The following is a 20060-nucleotide window of genomic DNA, read 5'->3' as shown; positions in this document are numbered from 1 at the left end:
TAACTCAAATTGATCCAATGAAAAAGTTGATTTGATTAATGATAGAAAGCATTAGTCCTGTTGGTAATAATATTAAAATTTTTAAACCTTAGGTAAACAATGTCCCTTGGCACTCCGAAGCGTACTATGATTATTCGCCAATGGTCAAGGTCTGCTTTTAAAAAATTGCTCGTTTTTCTAGAAAACCTAAATTGAGGGTGTTATAGCAATTTTTTTTACATTAACTGACCTCGGATCTTAGATAGCCAATTAGTCTAATGGAAGAGTCAATTTGATTAACAGGAAAATATTTAGGTGTATTTCTAAAAGTATGAAAACCTTAGGTGTCTTTCTTGTTATTGCCAATAATTTAGGTATACTTTTAAAAGTCTCGAACTAAAAAATAAAGTATAAATTATGATTCATTAACTACTCAATTATTATCTTATAAATTAACATAACATATGCTTTAACATATGTTCACATTTAAAAACTTTTGAGAGAGAGCCACCAATTAACTTGGACACAAAATACACATGAGTTGCATGCAAACCTAGTGTTGTTAGGCTTAACAATTATTTATTTGTGAACTTAATTATTACAACAATAATTGCAACTATTGTAATTAAATTGGAAATTGTACAGCATGCAAAGTTTTTCTAAAACTATGACAGTTTTGTATATATAACTGTTAAAGATTTTAAACTGTTAAACCACACGAACAGTAGGTAGAGAAGGAAAAGAGAACTCAAAATATAGAGGAAGCACTTCCTTGTACAGTAAGCAAGTAACCATTCAACAAAAGGTATGCTTCCATAAATGGGTGAAGTATGTGTCTTTCTTTATCGGAACATGCTTCCTCATGCAATAAACTTATGCTTTCAATATTTCAGAAGTGCTCAGCCATTAATAAAACCTCCAAATTGATGATCCCAACTGGAAAAGGAATAAAAATTTCACAGTAAGATCAAGCACAAGAATTCACATCGAAAATAAAACTTGTGAAAACAATGAAGTTTTTGACCATGACATATGAGCAGCTAGCTCATCCATTTGCTACAACTATCATCTACTGGTGCTTTTTCAGAATTATCAACTAATGATAAAAAAGAAAGTTTACAAAAAAAAAATTGTGAAATAACAAAAATGTGCTCAAGTTTCAAAAGTTCATTTCACCACCTATTCATTGTACTATGTTTCTTAAGTCAAGCAGGTAATTGAAAGATTTCAAAGTTCAAACTTGTTTTTGCTGGTCAACATTGTTCCATAAATTTTGCAAAAATAAATTGTGGATGTATTGGCAATTTGAATGCCCAACATCTTACCTCAAACCGAACAGCTGTCCCTGCTAGTATGTTGAGCCGCATACCATGGGCTTTCCGCCTATCAAACACCAAGTATGGATTCACTTCAATGAAATGGTAGTGACTTCCAACCTGAATCAGATAGACAACAAAAGCTAGAAAGTCGAACAGACAATTGAAAGAGAAGTATTTCATAATCAATAAATAAGTAAAGGAGAAGCAACATAATTAGCTTCTGTTTAGAAACTCATATGCATCATTTTTTAGATATCACATTCAAGTTTTCAACATGAGACCAAATTGAAATTAATTCAGTTCAAACTAAGTCTTGTATTTGTCAAAGTGACTGCCACACCAGTCAACTTGCCTCCAGTGCAGACATGCCTCAATGCACCAAAAGCCAAAGATCAAATGCATCCAGTGCTGTCAGCTGCACTGGACTGTGGTCCATTTTTGGGTGCACAGAGGACTTCAGTCAACTCCTTTGCTGGTATCCTAAAATTTCAATATGATGGTGCTGCCAAGTATTTGTTAAGAAGTCTTGTTGATTTCATCCAAAATAATGAAACGAACCACAGATAGTCATGCCCCATTTCCAGAGCAAAAGAGAGGGCTCACTCCTTCCACTCTAAAAGAAAAGGAAGATGCTAAGCAGAAGGGGAACCAATTCCAACCAATGGATACAACAAATATCAAAAGAAGTCAATGAGAAAAGTGTGAGCTGGAGAATGGGGGACTTATACCTTTTCAACACTTCCAAAGAGAGCATAGAAGTCATGTATGCAATCAATGACCATCCTATTTCATCTAAGCTGTAAAATCTGGGTTTCAAATATGTCAGATTGATGTTATTACTTTATCATCCTTATTCCTGTGACATGAACTGTGGTCGAATTAGGACAGAACCACCCAAATAACAATTAGATCCTGACTCCTTATGAAAAGAATTATTTGCTGCTTCTAAGTCAAAAAATTGGTATGGTTATATTTTCCAGAAATTCAAGAAGTTGGAAGAAAGTTCAGTAGACAAGGAATCCATCGATCAAAAGAAGGGGAGGAAACAAAAGGATATGAACTATGATGTGAAAAGTGAACTACAATCAGCGCAATATGCAGCAATAAAATATTTAGGGATACACAAAAGCTGCAATATAAGAATGCATCTCCCTTTTTCTTCTTCCTTTTCTTCAGCACTCCAAGACTGCAAGATCTAGAACTCAACCTGATCTTTGATCAGTTCTATAATGGTCATGCCCTGCCAACCTAAATGATGATTGATATCAATATAAAACAGAGGATGCCAAACAAAAAGGATTTTGGATCAAAGAAACGGTGCAGGAATTGAATTCCAGAATTATTTAACGAAAACAATCCTGGAGGAACAGAATAAAGAGAAAGGGCTTCTAGAACATAAATAATATGAGAGAAGCAAAGCGGGAAAGTTTTCAGACTGAGAGAATTTTTTTTGCTTTCTTTGGGTATACCTTTTGGTAGAAGTCTGTGACATCACTCTCGTATACAAAAGAAATCTGAATATCAGATCTTGACAAAGCCAACAGTCTTAGATCAGCAAGAAAGACAGAAGGAGAGAAAGAAACCCACTCATTTCCCCGAATTAATACCAAATTTATCAGTTTTTATGTTAATGTGACAAGTGTGTTTTTCATTCTTCTTAGTTTTTGTATTTCTTTTTTTCTATTGTTTGTAATTTATGTATTTTAGACTTTTAGTCCAGCAGATTAATTTTCTGCTGTGTTTCTAGCCGGTGGACTCTGGACTCTCCAACGGCTAGAATTCTAGCCGATGGGGATTCCAATGGCTCCTTCTTTTGTATATATTGTCCAACTGTTTTGCTTCGCATCTTAAGCCCTTTTGGAGACCTGGTTGAATGATGTTTTCTTCATTGCTGAGAACTCGTGAGTGATGATACAGAATTATATCCATATCTTTTTAAAGCCCTGTGCAAGTTTGTTTGTCTGAGATTAAAGATACAGATTTATATCTATATCTGACTTCTTACATCCTATCTGACTCACCACAACTGCGACAAACTATGGACCAATATCTGGTGTACAGTTCAACAGAAATGAACATGAATCACTGAAACCATCTATTTGTTAGGCATATCAATGGGTTGGAGACTGGAGTATCAGATTACCAACCTGAAACTGGATTCATTCTGTTGAACCCAGTGAAAAAGAGGATTGTAAAACTGAACAGAACATGTATGTTGAATGTAGTGCCTACTGAATCCAGATTCAGTTTTAGAAATTTAGTTCCAATTCTGAGTTCCAAGTCCTACTCCGATTAAAGAGACCCAATTAGATCATAGATCCAGAATGGGTGCTAACAGAAAAACAAATCCATCATAACCCAAATAAAGTGTACCTGGATCGGTCTGTCTGCTTTATTGAGAACTTCTAGAACAACAGCTTTTCTTCCACAATTTATAGCAATATCACCAACTCCAACAACCAACTGACCGGGTATACAATGTTCAACAATATCAGGAAAAACATCTAGTGATGGAACTGCAAAAATAGGAGATCAAGTTAGCAATGTCCAAAGTAGATTGTATTCTTCTATCAGAAGGGAAGAGAAATAAATAAATAAAAAGACCAACAACAAATGACTGTTGCCATTGCTCCCATGAAAAGCCTCAGTGACCTAAAGAATATCACCACTAATTGCAAACAGACACCCACACATATATATTTCTTTATTTTAATACTTTTCCAGCTTTTTTCATTTTTATTCATTTTTGTTGATTGTTATGAGTCTTATGGCAAAACAGCCCATTGGGCTAGCCATCAGCCAACTCAATAGTCATTGGACCAGCCAATGGCTAGCACTCTCTCTCACTCTTGTAATTTCCCACATTCCTCTTGTATATATAGGAGATATGCCCCACTTCATATGTGTGCTTTTATGCTCTTTCATGTTTTGTTTTTAATCTATAAATTCAGATTGTTATTTATTGATATTTTGCGTGCTTGGAGCACATTGTTGATTGTGTTTCTTTCATAGTGTGCTAAGTGTGCGATCATGTTTTTTGCCAAGATCATTCGGAGAACCCTATACCATTTTGAAGTTGGGCTCCAAATTACACGGTATCAAAGTCAGGTTCTTCTCTTTGGCAAAGTCACAAAATGGTATCAAAGTCAGGTTCTTCTCTTTGGCATAATTACAAAATCAAGGAGTAGTCGGTCAGGTTAGTGCCTAATCAGATCAAGCACTAATCAACAACTAGTCTGCAACATCCACATTGGCTGTGCCCATTTGAGAGACTAGTTGCTAGCTCAGTCAACTAGTCAACTATTAGTTGTTAACTAACAGGGTTTTGATTGTCACATAGGCCCTTCAAAATATCAAGTGTAGATTTTGATAACCTCCCTTTTCATTTAATAGATAAATATGAAAAAAATAGTATAGATATAGACTTGCTGCTTTTTCTTCTAATTTCCCTACTAAAGTTATAGACAACCACAAGAGCCCACAATTGTTATGACTCTCTCTCTCTCTCTCTCCCAGCAACTTGTTTTAAGTGATCTACGAGGCATTTCAAGGTTCAAAAGAGTACTCAATGTATCTGTCATGTATTTGCTATATTTTATGTGTTTTGTGTATATGTCTTGTATTTTATTCTGCATACTTCTGTACAGTCTGTATGTTTTATACTCTATTTATATATTTTGTATGCTAAACGAAGTGAATTTGTCCACTGCCGGCATGCAACTGGTCTTCTCAGACTCATGCGGGCCATCCAATTGAAAGAATCAAACAGCTCATATTGAATTTCTCCCTCCATTAACAGTTTATAACTCCCTTCTCTCTCTTTATTGCAAGCTCCATCCCCTCCCCCTCTCATATTCTCCAACTGACAATCCCTCTCAGGACAGCCGCTCCCAGGTATGGTGCTCTCACTCTCTTTCCCCACACACAGGCCACAGCGGCAAACACACACACACACACACACATATATATATTGGTTATGTCATTTCGTTTATTTATTTTTTATTTGATTGTTTTGTTAAATGAAAGCAAACTATTTGGGCTAGTCGTAGGGCCTGTGAACAGGCTCTCTTTTGTAATCTCTCTCCCATTTATACTGTATATAGAGGGGGTATGCTCCCTCTTTATATGTATAAGCTTTTACGCCCCTCTCATATTTTGTTTTATGATATACAAATTCAAATTTTTATTCATTGATATCTTGGATGGTTTGTGTATATTGTGTTTCCTCTTGAGTGCCTTAGAGTGTTTGATTTTTTGTTTTTGTCAAGATCTCTTGGAGATCTGTGCCATTTCAAAATTTTGCTCCAACCCACACATGCACACATGTGTGTGTGTGTTGAAGGAACACACACAAAAGTTATAAGCTGATTAAATCGTGCTCATGCTATGGAAGGCTCTCCTTTCCCAACCTGGAACGAGTTAAGATCTTGAAATAGAAATACACAACGAGAGCACATGCGCGCATGAGAGAGAGAGAATAGTCAACATGCATTTGACTTAACTTCAATACAAAAAATGGACAGAAATGTGCCTTCTCCAAGAATATATGCAAATGCAAAGTTACCCCATACATGTGTGAGTGGGAAGGATGGCGACTCAAAGTATGAATGAGTTATGAACTACAGAAACTCAAAGATGAGCACAACCATCAACCAAAAACTACATAAAACCTCTGAGAGCTATCTAATTGTTCTTAAAAGTGCTTGCCTGATATATCATTGAAATCAATGTATTCAGTTGTTTGTTTAAAATTTATGTGCATATGTATGTACAGAGCTGCAGAGAAGACCATTGCCATATGACAACATATTAAAAATGAAACTTCAGAATCAAACAAAGAAAAGCGACTTGCCCTTTCAAACTTCAAAAGCTACCAAGAGAAACAGAGTATGGATTTTGAAATAGCCATGTTACATTACAGGATTTGATTACTTATTATGATCACACTGTCCCCCTCTCGAATTTTTAAAATAAAAACATTGCTTCAATTTGCAGTTCAAGACCACAAAATAGCCAAAATTAAGCACTAAGTAGCTTAATTCACCTGGAAGAAAAGAACCATGCAAAGCCCGTTCAATATTCCCATTATCACTAGCAATAGGATTGTGAATGGTGACCAACTTTGTTCCATCTGGAAAAGTTCCTTCAACCTAAGCAAGAAATAATGGGCTATGAAAACATCAAAGCACATGGGTAAAGGAGGGGAACTAAGTTTTTTTAATATCAAGAAAATAAATATTATATACAAAGCTAAACATGAGAATAACAATGGCTGCTCAAGTCTATGCACAGCACAAAGCAAAGTGCAAACACAGTAATGTCCAAGAGCTCAGCGCCAACATGATTAATAATCATATAAACTGGAAGATATTTTAGCTATTGACATCAAGCTTAAACTTCCTTCTTGTGGTGTGTACTCCTCCAAGGGTACACACCATAATAACTGGGAAAGATATATCAGTAGCACAGTCAGTCAAAGGTGATTCTCTTGCCTACTGTGGATCATTGTCAAAAGAGCTAAGCTTCATTAAGAAAACCAAAATATGGTTACCATGACAACATCGAAGAATGTGAGCAATGGAGGAAAACCAATGCTTTTTAATATCAAGAAAATTAATATATATTACGCACATACATGGATCTGTGCATATAAATTTACAGATAAAGCTGGAACTTAAAATTTGAATTTGAATTTTGCAGAACTAATTCTTGATGTCAACATAACCTTTTAACATCGCAACAGAAGTTACCTGAATGGTATCAAGGAGATAGGTGACAGCAGGAAGAACTTGCCGCCTGGTAAGAATGTGAAATATTAACAGTTATAATCCTAGGGATCAGTTGCTGTTAAGAAGAATATCCAAAGAACCAAACAACGAAACAAAAACCATTCTTATAAGAAAATGCAGAGAATCTGCAAAATTCAAATCATCACAACAAACATCATCAATGTTCTGAAAATTATCGCCAATTTATTGTCAAAAAAAAGGGAATTGTTTTGCATTGGGAAAATATTGGTATTTTCAAGATATCACCTGAAGATAAATACTGTGATGATATTGCACTATTCCCCTTAAAGACCTTTTTAAGGCTATGCAAGAATAAATATAATTATTAAATTTTGTTTAATGGATTTTCTTCCAATTTACTATGTTCTGAGTCTTCTGACTGTAGCCATCATTAGGCTGTCACCTCTAGAACTGCACCATCTTTATCCTCATTTCTCTACATACTTTTTGCTTCCATATTGGTCCCAATGCTGACCATCTTTCTATGCAGTCCTTCCCTAAAAGCTTTCATTGTTGATTTTCTTTTGTTATTATTACTCTTTGCTTTGAGCTTTGCACCCATAGGGTTTCATTAAAATTGGGTTTATACAAATAGCAAGGAGGGTGTACTTGGCAAAGCCATGAATCAGACAGATCAGCATATTACTAGGTCACAGTGAGCAAGTTGACTCAGCAACTCATCTGGCTCAGGTCATAAATTTTTATAGCATACTTTCTCTTCAGAAATGAAGAAAAAAGTTGGACATATCTATAAAATAACAAGTATCAATAATGCAATCAAATAACTATAGTTGATGAACACGACAGCAAAATAACAATGACTAATAAACGTATTAGATTAATTTATTTCTAATTAACAACTACAGTTTATCTGATTATTTCTTACCGACATTGGTAATATTTAGAATAATGCCGAATGAAACAGTTTAGCATTGGGTGATTCCGAACCAATTTAACCACTTTAGCCAATCCAAAATCAAACCCTCTAGGATTTGCTTGCATTTTGGGTGAATATTTGACTCATAGCACAGTCCCTTGGGGATCTGAATTGAGGCAGGCAATTCACTAGCTAACTCGCTGAGTTTTCCAACTATGAGGAGGGCCATTTATTTCCTCCATCTAAGGGTCTCACGCAAGGAGACACCATGCCTCCTCTTCTCTTCATTTCCATTGTCGAACTTATTTCTATAACAGTCAGCTAGGAGCAGAGTCGCATCAGTATTCTCAAGATGTGTCGATAAGTGGTGGTACCTTCTATTCTTGCATTTGTTGATGACATTCTGCTATGTTCGCAAGGATTCAGTCAGATCTTTTGCACCCCGTTTGGATGGAGGTAACCAGGGGGAAAGGAAAGGTATGTTTGTGTTTGGATAACTCATTTTAAAGGATGAAAAAGAAATGACTAAAAAACAAGGTTTCAATGGGAGAGAAAGAAAGGAGTGGAAAAGGAGAGGAAGGAAAAACATGGATCACCTTCAAATGTTTATCATGATAAACCTATGTGTAGTCTAATGAGTAAACAGCTTTTGTAAAGACTTCAGGAACATTTTAGAAACAGATACCTCTCAAATGCATCATGACACGTAGTTCACCACCTGTAAGGCTCATATTATCTTAAATTGTCATCTGAACCATACTGTGTTTCCTCTCAGTCCAAAAAAACATTGAAACAAACAAACAGTACAAAGTGTTATTTGCCATAGGCAGCCAGAGCAAGCAATATATCCCACATTTTAAGTTGTAACATGTCATAGTGATAATAATGATTCAGTTCACCATGATACCATGTAAAATTTCAAATACATTCTTAATGGATGATTCAGTTATGACCACCAAACATGCTGATATATCACTTTGTCCAGAGTAAATGAAGAAAGGTTCAAGCAATCAAAGATACTCATGCAACTGCATGCAAGTAATGTACATTTGAGTAACATAAGGTCCGCTTTGCCATTTATCTAATACTTACATTCCTTTTCTACACCATGATTATTCCTTATAGTTTATAGAATATTTTATTATTCATGAACAGCCATAATACATGAATTCTTTTATTCTATTTTATAATGACCAAGAGATGAAAAAAGTTGAATTTTCTAGCATGGAATGCACGACGTGCAACTCAGTTATTTACAAGGGTGGAGTTTGCCAAAGACGCAAACAAGTTACATACTCAATTTTTTTCAAGAAATGCAAATTATGAACTCCAAGAAAATTGTGAAAACAGCAACCCTTAGTTAGTGTCGGATAGGTATTAGCGGATCAGACAGTTTAACAGGATGATATTTCACCCAGACCATAAATGATAACCAGATAAGGACGAATTTATTAGATGGCTAGATGATAGTGTAACCATGAGAAAAATCGGTATCTCACACCTCAAGTACACATGAAAACAAAAATGCAAGTTACCATATAAAACATCCACCAAGGCATCCTCATTAAGATCTTGCAAACAACTAGCAAGGATCATTCTGACCCAAAAAAAAACCAATTAAGACACCAGGATAACTGTAAAAAAAAAAAGGCCCCCGCATTCTAGCTCCACTACTGATTATAAAGTAAAAGAAGCCCTTCACAGTGTTATTATTTTATTGTTAAAAAATTGAAACATAAACAAATCTATACCAAGATCTGCTATTATTCCTCGATTTTACCTTCCCAGTAGTTGCCTTCCAATATCCATTAGCTCAGCAACTGTTTTTCCCTCTCTAATGAATTCCAGAACCTACACAATAAGTAAATGTGATATTAAGGATAACCTTTGGTTAACAAATTTATTAAGAATCTTACACTTGGTGAAACAATGTCCACGTCCGTTCAAAGAAGCAGGACAAATATCAGTCACCATCTTATGACAATGTTTCAGGTGATACTTCTGAAAAGTTATATAGTTTCGTGTGAAAAAATTACAGAACTCAAGAAAAAGTATTCCCTGATGCCATCCAAACTAGTAGCCTTTTCACCAGCCAGATGAACAATTCTCATTTGTCCACTAAGGATTCCACTGACCAGACATTGTGTGTTCATATATCTAAGTGTTCTTTGCTGCCATGGTAATTTCTCAGCTTGAGACCTTCCGAGAAGAAGTGAATCTGACCAAGGACATCTTTCACAGACAAGATTTGTGCTAAATTAGCTACTTCTTCCCCCTTAAGGGCCATTTGACTTGTGAATTTAAAACTTGCTTAATTCTTTATGAGCCTGGAACTTAAATGAACTCTCAAGTTTCAACACTTCTCGTTTGACATCATGCTTCTTGACAATCAAACAATTAAAGTGGAAAACATTAAGGGACAATTTCATTATTTGAGAAACATGAACAGAGCAAAAACCCCAAGGAGGTTCAGTCCTTGATATTACGGTTTCAAGGATATGCCTGAATTTAAGGTTTAGACATCATGTAAGTATACATATGTATATTTCATATGTACTGTCATACATCTAAGATGATTTATGATGTCTATATATAAAATTATAAATATATATGTATGCATAGGTGTATATGTTCTTTATTATTCTTCTTTTCCTTTTTATGTACTTTTATGTTTCTTTTCATTTTTCACCTTTTTTTAATTGTTGTAAAAGGGAGAACTGGCTGTTGAACCAACTTCCAACGGCTAGATTTCTACCCGTTGGAGCTGGCTCAACAGCCATCTCCCTCTTCCTCATTTCCTTTCCTTGTACTATAAATAAGATACTGTTGACCCTCGTTTTGTTAAGGCTTTTAGGCCTGTTATTGTATATCTTTTGAGGTTCAATACAAGTTCTTTTCACCTCTACATTGAGGTCTCTCTTTGTGTGGCTTCTTAGAGTGGTTGATATCTTCAAGAGTGTATCTCTTGAAGTGTTACTTCCATCAAGTTTGGGTCTGGTTTACAACTGCAACATCCACCCCTTCTCATAAGAATATTTAAGATTCTCTTCACCCATTCATGTCTCACATATAAAGATTTAAATTACTAACAGTAACAACAATAACAGTCGTATTATTATTTTTAATAACGTATCAACGATAACTGTATCAAGAACTTTGACAAACTAAACTCTGCAAGCTCCACTTGGTGCACATATTTAACAGAATGCATAAGGAGCAGAACTAGCAAGTCGTGTTTACCGGAATATATCTAACGATTTTAAGTGAAAAAACTGCAAATGCGACGTTCAGGTTACAAAATTTCAGACGTCGGGAAAAGGGAGGAAAATAGACGCTTTCAACTATCCGGCCTAAAATCTCTTCCCTGTGCCAAAATATCTCCATCAATAAAAGAAAAGGCGATTGCATGACGCTGAGACAGAGCTGAACGAGAGTTTGAATTCAACTCAAGAAACAACCCGTAATACCTGACTGGCGATTAACGCCACTGCTTCAGGGTGATTAAGCCGAAGCCCCCGAGCCAACCGCTTCTGCGCGAGGAACCCCGCGCTGTGGAGGACCAGCTTATCTACCTCCCTTGGCGCTAACTTCATTTTTCAATCGGTCAAACTTCCGTTGAAATCTATAATCAATCCATAGAAGACAACCGTTAGAATGAGGAACACCGAGCAAATTTCCCAAACTTCACATGAAATGCCGTACGTAAATCGGGTCTACGAAGAACAAAAACAATAAGAAACGTCCACGAAATCATTGGACGAACTCGCAATCAGCGCCAAGTACCGCTAAGTTTCTTCAGAGAATAAAAGCGTCGGGATGATTCTAGGTGATTCTACTGTCACCTTCAACATTAAAAGAGTAGATTTCTTGCTACCAAGTTGCCCAGAAAGAGCGCGAAAAGATTCCCAAATCAACAGAATTTACCTTTTTATCTGAAAATACGACTTGTAAGCTCTTCACGACCTCTACAGCATCGCTTCAGAAGATTTCCTAGTAATCCTGGACGAGAAAGAAAATGGGTCTGGAACTTGGAGAGAGAGAGAGAGAGAGAGAGATGGGTGATCAAGGAGCGGCAGGCGACTTGGGAAGGGTACTGCTGATGCAATCACTGCAAGAGCTTGCAGTTGAAAAAAAGAGGGACCATAATTCCCGCCTGCGGATTTAGCGGCCGGTTTTGGTACGTGACGCCATCAGCCCTTCGTATCGGTCTCAAGCAGGTCGATCCGATTCGGGATATTTGAAAGTTTTCAAAGCGCCCCCATGACTACGATTAGATATCAGGCTGCCGGTCCTTTAACTTCAGTTAGCCGTCTCAACCATAAGCTTTTAATTTGAAAATTTCTTATTTGTTTGCAGAGTTTATTTTCATCATTGCACTTCTTTAACTATGGTTGTTGCCTTACATTTGATTTGTGTGGGTGTTATTCTTTGCATGTCAAACTATGACATATGTAACGCTAAGTCAAAATATGTACTTTATGATCAGGGGTAAAGCCAAGAAGGGGTTGGCTGGGGCCTTGATCTTTCAAATTTTTTTTAAAAAATTTACATACAGATTTTAGAAAAAAATATTTATTCTATGTAAAAAAATTTTAAAAATAATATTTAAACTTCTGTCAAAAATTTGAAATTATAATTTGGCATCCCTCATGAAAACATCACTACCAAAATGTGTGATTGAAGAGACGTTTGATGGCAGTTATTGATTGGGATTAACATGTCGTTCTTATTGCTAGACGAACCCAAGCGTTGCAAACTAAATTACCAACCAAGGAAGGATGTGAAGCAAAAGTAAGTTGCATAATACCCCAAGTCCTTCTATTTCATTCTAAACTTCCTTACAAAGTAAGGAGGTCAGGGGCTGGTCTAGATTCCAGAAATAATGTGCAAGAGTGTTAGTGATTCAGGTGGAAGTGCACACGAAAAATCAACATGCCCTGCATTAAAGTTAATGATTGCTTTCAAGCTAAAGAACATATGGACGCCCTGCAATTTCAACAGCTTTGACGTAGTCATAGAAACAATTTTAAAGTTGGGTAAGATAGAAAGTCACCAATCCGTTGTAGTCTAGTTGGTTAGGATACTCGGCTCTCACCCGAGAGACCCGGGTTCGAGTCCCGGCAACGGAATTTTTTTTCTTTTCCCATTTTCGGCGGATGTCAGTAAAAGTGTCAAAGCCTTTTTTATCGCTTGCTTCTTTTAAGCTAATTGAGAAACATACACGCCGATTATTAGACCAACAAACTTTTTTTTTGTTTTACGGGCAAATTGGGTTTCAAAATCCCTTTTACCATATGAATAATGTTGCAAATAGAACCAATCCATTAGAAAGGTTTCAGCGTCATTCGTTTGAGCTGGATGCGATGCGGACCAGGCCACAACTGTAACTTTTGAATATTGAAATTACTAGCAACGCTATTGCCTCTGATATGGTAGGAATAAAATGCAGTGCTCAAGCACAAAGACAGGTAGCAGATCAAATGGGGAAATTGGTAAACGAGTTTAAACAAGACAAACTTGACTTGATAGATCAATTGAATCAAAGAAATCAAGTGAAATGAGAAATTGATAGACGAGCTTAAAGAAGCTGAGCTCGGTTTATCCTGTTGAGTTCCACTGACATAGTGACAGTTTAAAGCTCAACTCAAACTCGAGCCAAGCAAGACTTGGCTTGTGTTCGACCCTAGTCAGGCTTGGATTTCTCACTAGACGAGTTTAAACAAGCCAAGCTTGAGCTCCAACTTGATTTATCCAGTTGAGCTCCACTGACATTTTAAAGCTCAACTCAAACTTGAGCCAAGTAAGACTTGACTTGTGTTAAGCCTTAGTCAGCCTTTGATTTCTCAATACATGAGCTTAAACAAGCTGAGCTCGAGCTCCAACTCAGTTTATCCAGCTGAGCTCCATTGACATTTTAAAGCTCAACTCAAACTCGAGCCAAGCAAGAGTTGGCTTGTGTTCGGCCCAAGACAGGCTTTGATGTATTTGCGATCCTAATGCCAAAAACGCCCAGGGGTTGAAGCCTTCCATCTTTGAGTCCGAAGACTCTAAGCTGACTACTTTTCCATAAGAATGGAGCGGCTGTTGGCATGGAACTAGTGACAACTATGATTTTGTCTTCCAGTTTCAATGGAGGTTCACATACCAATGCTGAAGACGTTGCTAAAGATCAGTACGGATCCTTTACCAACAGACAAGGAATCAGAGGGTTTTTGTAACAATACACTCATTAGCTCGCTCTCCGCATCAGATTTAAGTAAATGGATCAGGATTGTTACAGTTTTTCCAACACTTATTGCAGAAATTACTGTATTTGGTAGAAAAATCAGATTTGGCGTCACATTTATGTTCAGATAAGATGAGCTGAAATGACTGGAAGCCATTTAAATAAGCTTGTGAATCGTACACGCATCATTCTCCTTTAAAGAAAATGGAATACACTAACCTCGGCCAGAGAGAGGGAGATATACCATGTTACTAACCTCTGTCAGCAGAGATCACTAACTAGCATAACCCGCACACCCAAATTGCAGGGTATGCCATTTATTCATGGTCACCTTTAATATTTAAAAGTTGAATTTCAGGATGACATTTCTATAAAAATTTATACCAGTCAATCGATGATAGAAGGTTTATACATTCGACATACACAAGTTACAACCAGATTGTGGTCTATACAAATATGAACAGCACTATATAGATCCCACTTTTTTTTTTTTACAGCTTTGATACTGCAGAACGCTGGTACCTGCAGTCAGCAGATTATGTCACTTGAGCAACACAAAGGTTGAAAGTTAACCTTTAGAAGTAAATCATCAACCTAGCTAGACGGTTGAACTTACAAGGTTAGATTGAAGTGGAAAAAAGGTTAAGAACTCAATATCTGGGACACGTTTCTAACTCTCTACTGGCATAATCTAGTAGAGATCTGCTTAATTTCAAATTGCCTATCAAATAAAAGAAAAATAAAGAAAAGGTGTCAAGTTGAAATAACGGTACGCAACTTTGTCTCACTGCTCAAGAAAGAGTATAATTTTCGGACCACCGAGCATGACAACTATAACCAAACTCGAGTAATAATTGAATTGTGCTGAAAAGCCTATACAAGCCATGTCTCGAATATAGAGACAAAGCAGAGTTCAACAACTTCCTTGTTTCTTGGCAAATTCACAGCTCAGGACAGATGTGGACTCGGACATCGTAAGGGACTGGCTTTTATGATGCCAAAGCCATGTTGTGCTCCTGGTTTGAAAATTAAAACAAGTTTCTTAGATTGTTTTTTATGCTAAAACCGTGTTCTTAACATAGCCTTGGTATCATCCACATGGGCCTTTACATCCGCTGAGCCTGTGGTAAGACTCGGAACAAGACCAATCAAATGCAGACTGCATCTCCACGGGATAGAAGCCAGGAACTGATGAGGTAATGTATGTGAACATGGGACAGGATAGAAGTCAGGAACTGACATGGAAAGGTAAGTGATGATGGGACGGTACAGATATGCTTAGTACAACATAGAAACTGTAGAAATTAGGTGAGGAGGGGACACAACCATGAACTGATATAAACAAGTTCCTTGATTGACACTTGGTTAGAAGTTGAATAGTTTAAAGATCATATCATGAACAATATACTTACACTTTTTGGTTTAGATAGTCAGCCACAGGTAAAGGCTTTGGGCCACCAAACCAATCGATCAAAAATATATCTTCGATCTCCAGCGTGAATATCTGGAAGTTGTGATCCGCAGGCCAACCTAACACAAAAAAAATTCAAGGAAGTTACAGTAAGTAAGAAATTCTTATAGAAGTTTAATGTTAATCAATTGGGTCTACTTACTTTTCATTTCACTATGCTTTGAAAACAAAGCTTGCTTTGCAAGTTCTGCTTCTTTAGATAATGAATCGATCAACTTAAGCTGGCAAGTCAAACAGTGAAAGGTTATCCAACTATTGCACATTAAGAATAGATTCTGGAAAACATATAAGAAATCACAAGGAGAAAATCAGCCAGTTCCCTTCTGATAAATCCTATAATTCATCCTGCAGATGATAAAGGAATTCCTTGCAATTTTTTCACTACCGAGGACCAACTTCCAGCAAAGAAAAATATTGATGACATTAGTGATATTAGATAGAAGAATCACAGTGATATTGCAAATTGTATTAACTTTCCACAATGAGCATTTTGATGGGGTAATTCATCAGGCCTTTAATTGAATTTGGACCAGGTCCATCAGGTTGATACCAAAGTTTCAGTCAGTGTGAGATGATCCATTGGATCTTTACTGTCTGTCCATTGTCAAACTTACGTGAATATAACAATAATCCAGACTTAAGTAAATCGAATTGGAAGTCACACATTATACTTTCTAAAACGACAATGTAAAAATATATGCAGATGGATCTTGGCGCTATGAAACTACTGATGATTGAAGTGCAGTACCTTCTCAAAGTTAGCCAAGGTGTAAAAAGTCAGCAAGTACCAAGAAAGTGGTAAGCAAAAGGAGCCAAACAGCCGAACACACAAGAGGAGAGGTATCACATAGCTAATGAATGCACTACAAAGAATGTATGCTGGAACGATTATGCACTAAAGGTATATATGCCATGTCTTTCACTCACGCAATCAAATATAAGGGAAAGATTCACCCATCATATGCAATTGAGGGTTACTTATACCACATGCACACCTTTCCTGTAAGAGTAAGCTTTGAACAAGTAGGGTTCTCTGGATCTCTCTGACCACATGTTCCAAGAGGGAATTCACTGATTGTAAGTGAAGATCGTGCATCTTTCAAGGCATTTCTTGCAGTAGGATCAAGAGTTGTCAAGTAGAAATAAGGGATTCCATGCCCATTTCCAGGTAATCCATCACTAAATGAAACTACGTTCCTGCATGTCGTTCATATACTATTTCATTAAGCTGATTCAAAAGAGGAGGAACCTTAAGTTGACTGAACTATCAGGGAAATGTCCACAGATCAAGCAAACAGTAACAAGTAAACCACCATACCCAAACGGAGCTCCTCCTAGTTCCCTTGAAATAGTACTGCACAATGAGAACATCAAAAAGATAAGCAAACGACCAAAATCATACTCTGTATCAATATCAAAGTGTCTGGGAACTTCTTAAATAATACTAGCAGGATGATGGTGATGTCAGATTTTGTGCCATCGGTGAGACAGTCAAATCAACTTATGTCATCTTTTCTCTCAAGCCGGAACTTTCAGATTAAGAGTGTCAACCACCAACCAGGTTACACAATGGACATGGATTTATATTGTAAGCCCCCTAGTAACAATTATAAGCACTTTTCTGCTAATAGAATTTCTAAAGTAACGAGTCAAAGCACAAGTCCTTGTCTGACTAACTTGGACAACCATGCATCTATAAATACAACTGACATTGCCATCAAGTATCAATGTGCATTGACCTGTGTCGCCATATCAGCCTCTGCTTGCTGAAACACTGCATGCACACCAATATAGCCCCCTGCTATTTTCACCCTATTGTCAGCATCAATCAATAAAATTGGGGCATGTTGGTGCCCCTTAGTAATAATGTATTTTGAAAATATAGATGCAGGCTCTTAGGTAAAAAAGGCTAAAAGCATTTAAGAAATGTCAACACAGGAAAACTGACAAGACTGATTCAAAGCATGCCTCTGCATCTCTTTGTAAAACAGTTCATTCTGATAGATCTTGGTACAGTTGGTAACAATCCCATGGTTTCATCACAAGTTGGCAACAATTTTGTTTGTTCTTAAATGAACCAATCCACATCTCTTTCCAACCCAGTAGGATGAGCATAAGGTTTTTGTTCAAAACAATGGACCTTATTTATGTCGTGTCGGCACTAGTGGCAGGGTCTCTCTCTCTCTTATATATATACATATATGCATATGTTCAGCTGATGACATAGAAATGAATCACGGGAAGTGTTACATGGAAAGCATAAAATTTTGATCTCAATCACACAACTCTATAATGGCAGAAGCCAGTTTTCAAAGAGAACATGCACATTGATTGTAATTGTTCTTCAAAAACATCAGACATGCTAAAAACATGTAGAGCATCAATGTTCCTTGCCCCATATGTGCCTACTTTAAATGGTGTGAAATGATTGTTCGAAGTTCAAGGCAAACAAAACATACAAATTTCCTTAGCACAATCTGGGAGAGCATATGTAGATGTAATAACATGTTCTAAGTTTCGGTTCAACACTATTGCATCAAAGATAAATTTAACTTTTATTCTCATTGACAGGATCAATTTCTTTATGGCATTTGAACTACGACCAATTGGGCTTGTGAACAGGTCCAACAGGATGATATGCATTCTACTCTACAGAGAACTATCCCGCTATGACTATAACACGCAGTAGGAGGCTTACCACCTTATCATCCTCTCATCTCTAGACTCCAGAGTTGCCAGTAAAAACGTTATTAAATTATAGTAAATAACGGTTTGCAGCTTGCTGCAGTTGATGACTATGGCCTATGGGCATCAAGCCATCAAGCTCATGAGATCATGTAGAACAGAAGCTGGTGAGACTGACGATCTTCAAGCAGCTCGACAATTAGATTCATGGCTAAATCTTGGAAGAAGACAAGTAATTTAACAATCACATGTGAAGGCTAGCAAGATGAAAAAGAAACGCATAACAAGCACAAAACCCAAAACAAGAAACAAGTTAACCAAGAGCAAAGTCGTCAAAATTTCTCTTTTTCACCAAAACCTACATCAGGAAAAAGACCATGCTCGCCTAAATTCCACGGAATTCCGTATCCAAGTCGAGAAACAACCCACGGAAGCAGAAAAAGGAAGATGACAAACGGATTAGGAGAAAGAAAGACCGAGAGAAACCTCAGGACGCCCCAATCGTTCTCGGCCGCGAGCCAGCGCGCGGTGGCAGCTGCGTTAGAAGGATCAGGCTTCGGGCCCCGGAGGAGAGGAGCACGACCACCATCGAGATGTGATGAAAACGACGAGACTGACGGTGTTAAATGATGAAGAAGGATGAAGAAGAGGAGGTAGCAGACCCCCGTTGCGGTTTCTTTCTGCTTGACCATGTCGTTTCTTTCAGCCCCCCTTCAAAGCCTCGTCCTGATGACGGAACAAGGTATAACACTCTCTTCCTTGTTCCGAGTTCCGACAGCGCGACCGGCTACAGCCGCTGCATAAAACAAAGGTCAAAGGTCCCGAAAGCCGCAATTTAACAATTCCTTTTTCTGTTAATCAATTTTAAAATAATGAAAGTTGTCAACAGAACAAATTCACATCTCTCGATCTTTTGAAAAACTCTCCAATCGACTTGTAGATAGATCTTATCAATTGACAGTCACAGACATCAAATCTGTAAATGCATACTCAGGAAACTGCCTCATTTACACTTTTCTTAGTTTTAATATAAAAACAATATTCACATCAATTTTTTTTAAATTTTCATTCAAACTTCATCGCCCATAAAGTTGAAGTGTACTTATCTTTTGTGATAAAAGAAGTGTACCTATCTTTTGCGATAAAGTTGAAGGTCTCTCCATAGGATTTGGATGAGTGAGTAAGATGTTAACAACCATTGGTGGCTTCTCTATTCTCCCTACTTTAGATGTTGGGGTTGCAGAGCACCCTTCAACTTGCGTATCATGATCTCATTTTTTCCAGTTCAAAAAAATAGCACTTACAAAAATCACAACATGCCTTCTACATGAGCTATACTCAATCAATTATGCCGTGCCTCTTGAAACAGATTTCATTTCATTCATTCTCCAAACCACTTTTTTCAAATACAGAAGCATTGCCAAAATGTCTCGGTTTGTCTTATGACTATATGGATGAATTTTCATGAATAACAAATCTCTCTATATAAGTTGGAGTAAGTGGTGATCTCACCACTTGGTATGGTCACAGTTCTAAACCCTGGAAGCAAGGGGAAGAAGGAGGGCATCGGCTCTCGTCCGGGCAATGGGATAATTCTCTCGCTCTCAAAATATTTTGCCCTCGCCACCATATAGCATCAATTTCAGGTGTCTAACACTAACTTTTTCATTCAGCTTATAGGCTTAGTTCACCTAAGCAAGATCTGCTGAGCCCT

At 37.1% G+C, this 20060-nt stretch overlaps 2 protein-coding genes and 1 non-coding gene across 7 annotated transcripts in view; 1 reads left to right on the top strand and 2 right to left on the bottom strand.

The window, feature by feature from the left end:
* LOC116251243 (urease) overlaps positions 1-12100 on the bottom strand; it is a 28502-nt gene extending 16402 nt beyond the window's left edge. For 2 of the 5 annotated variants that reach the window (XR_004171623.2, XM_031625398.2), the window contains exons 1-7: positions 11889-12098; positions 11432-11586; positions 9745-9815; positions 7049-7094; positions 6343-6448; positions 3672-3814; positions 1305-1415 (exon numbers count right to left, since the gene is read on the bottom strand). Coding sequence is in view for 3 of the 5 variants with exons in the window: in XM_031625398.2 (XP_031481258.1) it covers positions 1305-1415; positions 3672-3814; positions 6343-6448; positions 7049-7094; positions 9745-9815; positions 11432-11557 (603 nt within the window). In the remaining 2 variants the exon portion in view is untranslated. Of the gene's footprint in view, positions 1-1304; positions 1416-3671; positions 3815-6342; positions 6449-7048; positions 7095-9744; positions 9816-11431; positions 11587-11888 lie in introns of all 5 variants that reach the window. The other 3 variants (XR_004171622.2, XM_031625395.2, XM_050076985.1) reach the window with 2 other exon arrangements.
* A 920-nt stretch (positions 12101-13020) lies between these two features.
* TRNAE-CUC (transfer RNA glutamic acid (anticodon CUC)) lies at positions 13021-13093 on the top strand. The gene has a single exon. It is a non-coding gene; the product is annotated as a tRNA-Glu (tRNA).
* Positions 13094-14522: 1429 nt separating this feature from the next.
* On the bottom strand, positions 14523-19158 carry LOC116251475 (uncharacterized). Its single transcript, XM_031625766.2, has 6 exons — positions 18833-19158; positions 16980-17015; positions 16657-16858; positions 15804-15882; positions 15603-15720; positions 14523-14712 (listed from the first exon to the last, which is right to left on the bottom strand). The coding sequence occupies exons 1-6, from the start codon at positions 19036-19038 to the stop codon at positions 14682-14684; spliced, it is 672 nt and encodes a 223-aa protein (XP_031481626.1). The 5' UTR covers positions 19039-19158; the 3' UTR covers positions 14523-14681.
* Between the last annotated feature and the right edge of the window lie 902 nt (positions 19159-20060).

The sequence above is a fragment of the Nymphaea colorata genome, chromosome 3, assembly GCF_008831285.2.
Source record: "Nymphaea colorata isolate Beijing-Zhang1983 chromosome 3, ASM883128v2, whole genome shotgun sequence".
In the NCBI taxonomy this organism is placed as follows: domain Eukaryota; kingdom Viridiplantae; phylum Streptophyta; class Magnoliopsida; order Nymphaeales; family Nymphaeaceae; genus Nymphaea; species Nymphaea colorata.
Note: the sequence above shows the minus strand (reverse complement) of the source record. Positions and strands in the feature narration are given on the sequence as shown.

Coding starts and splice junctions, on each gene's coding strand:
- LOC116251475 (XM_031625766.2), bottom strand. CDS start 19,038: ATGGTCAAGCAGAAAGAAACCGCAACGGGGGTCTGCTACCTCCTCTTC. Junction 16,859..16,979: donor CTAGGAGGAGCTCCGTTTGG/GTATGGTGGTTT, acceptor AACGACATGCAG/GAACGTAGTTTCATTTAGTG. Junction 15,721..15,803: donor AAAGCATAGTGAAATGAAAA/GTAAGTAGACCC, acceptor TTTTTGTGTTAG/GTTGGCCTGCGGATCACAAC.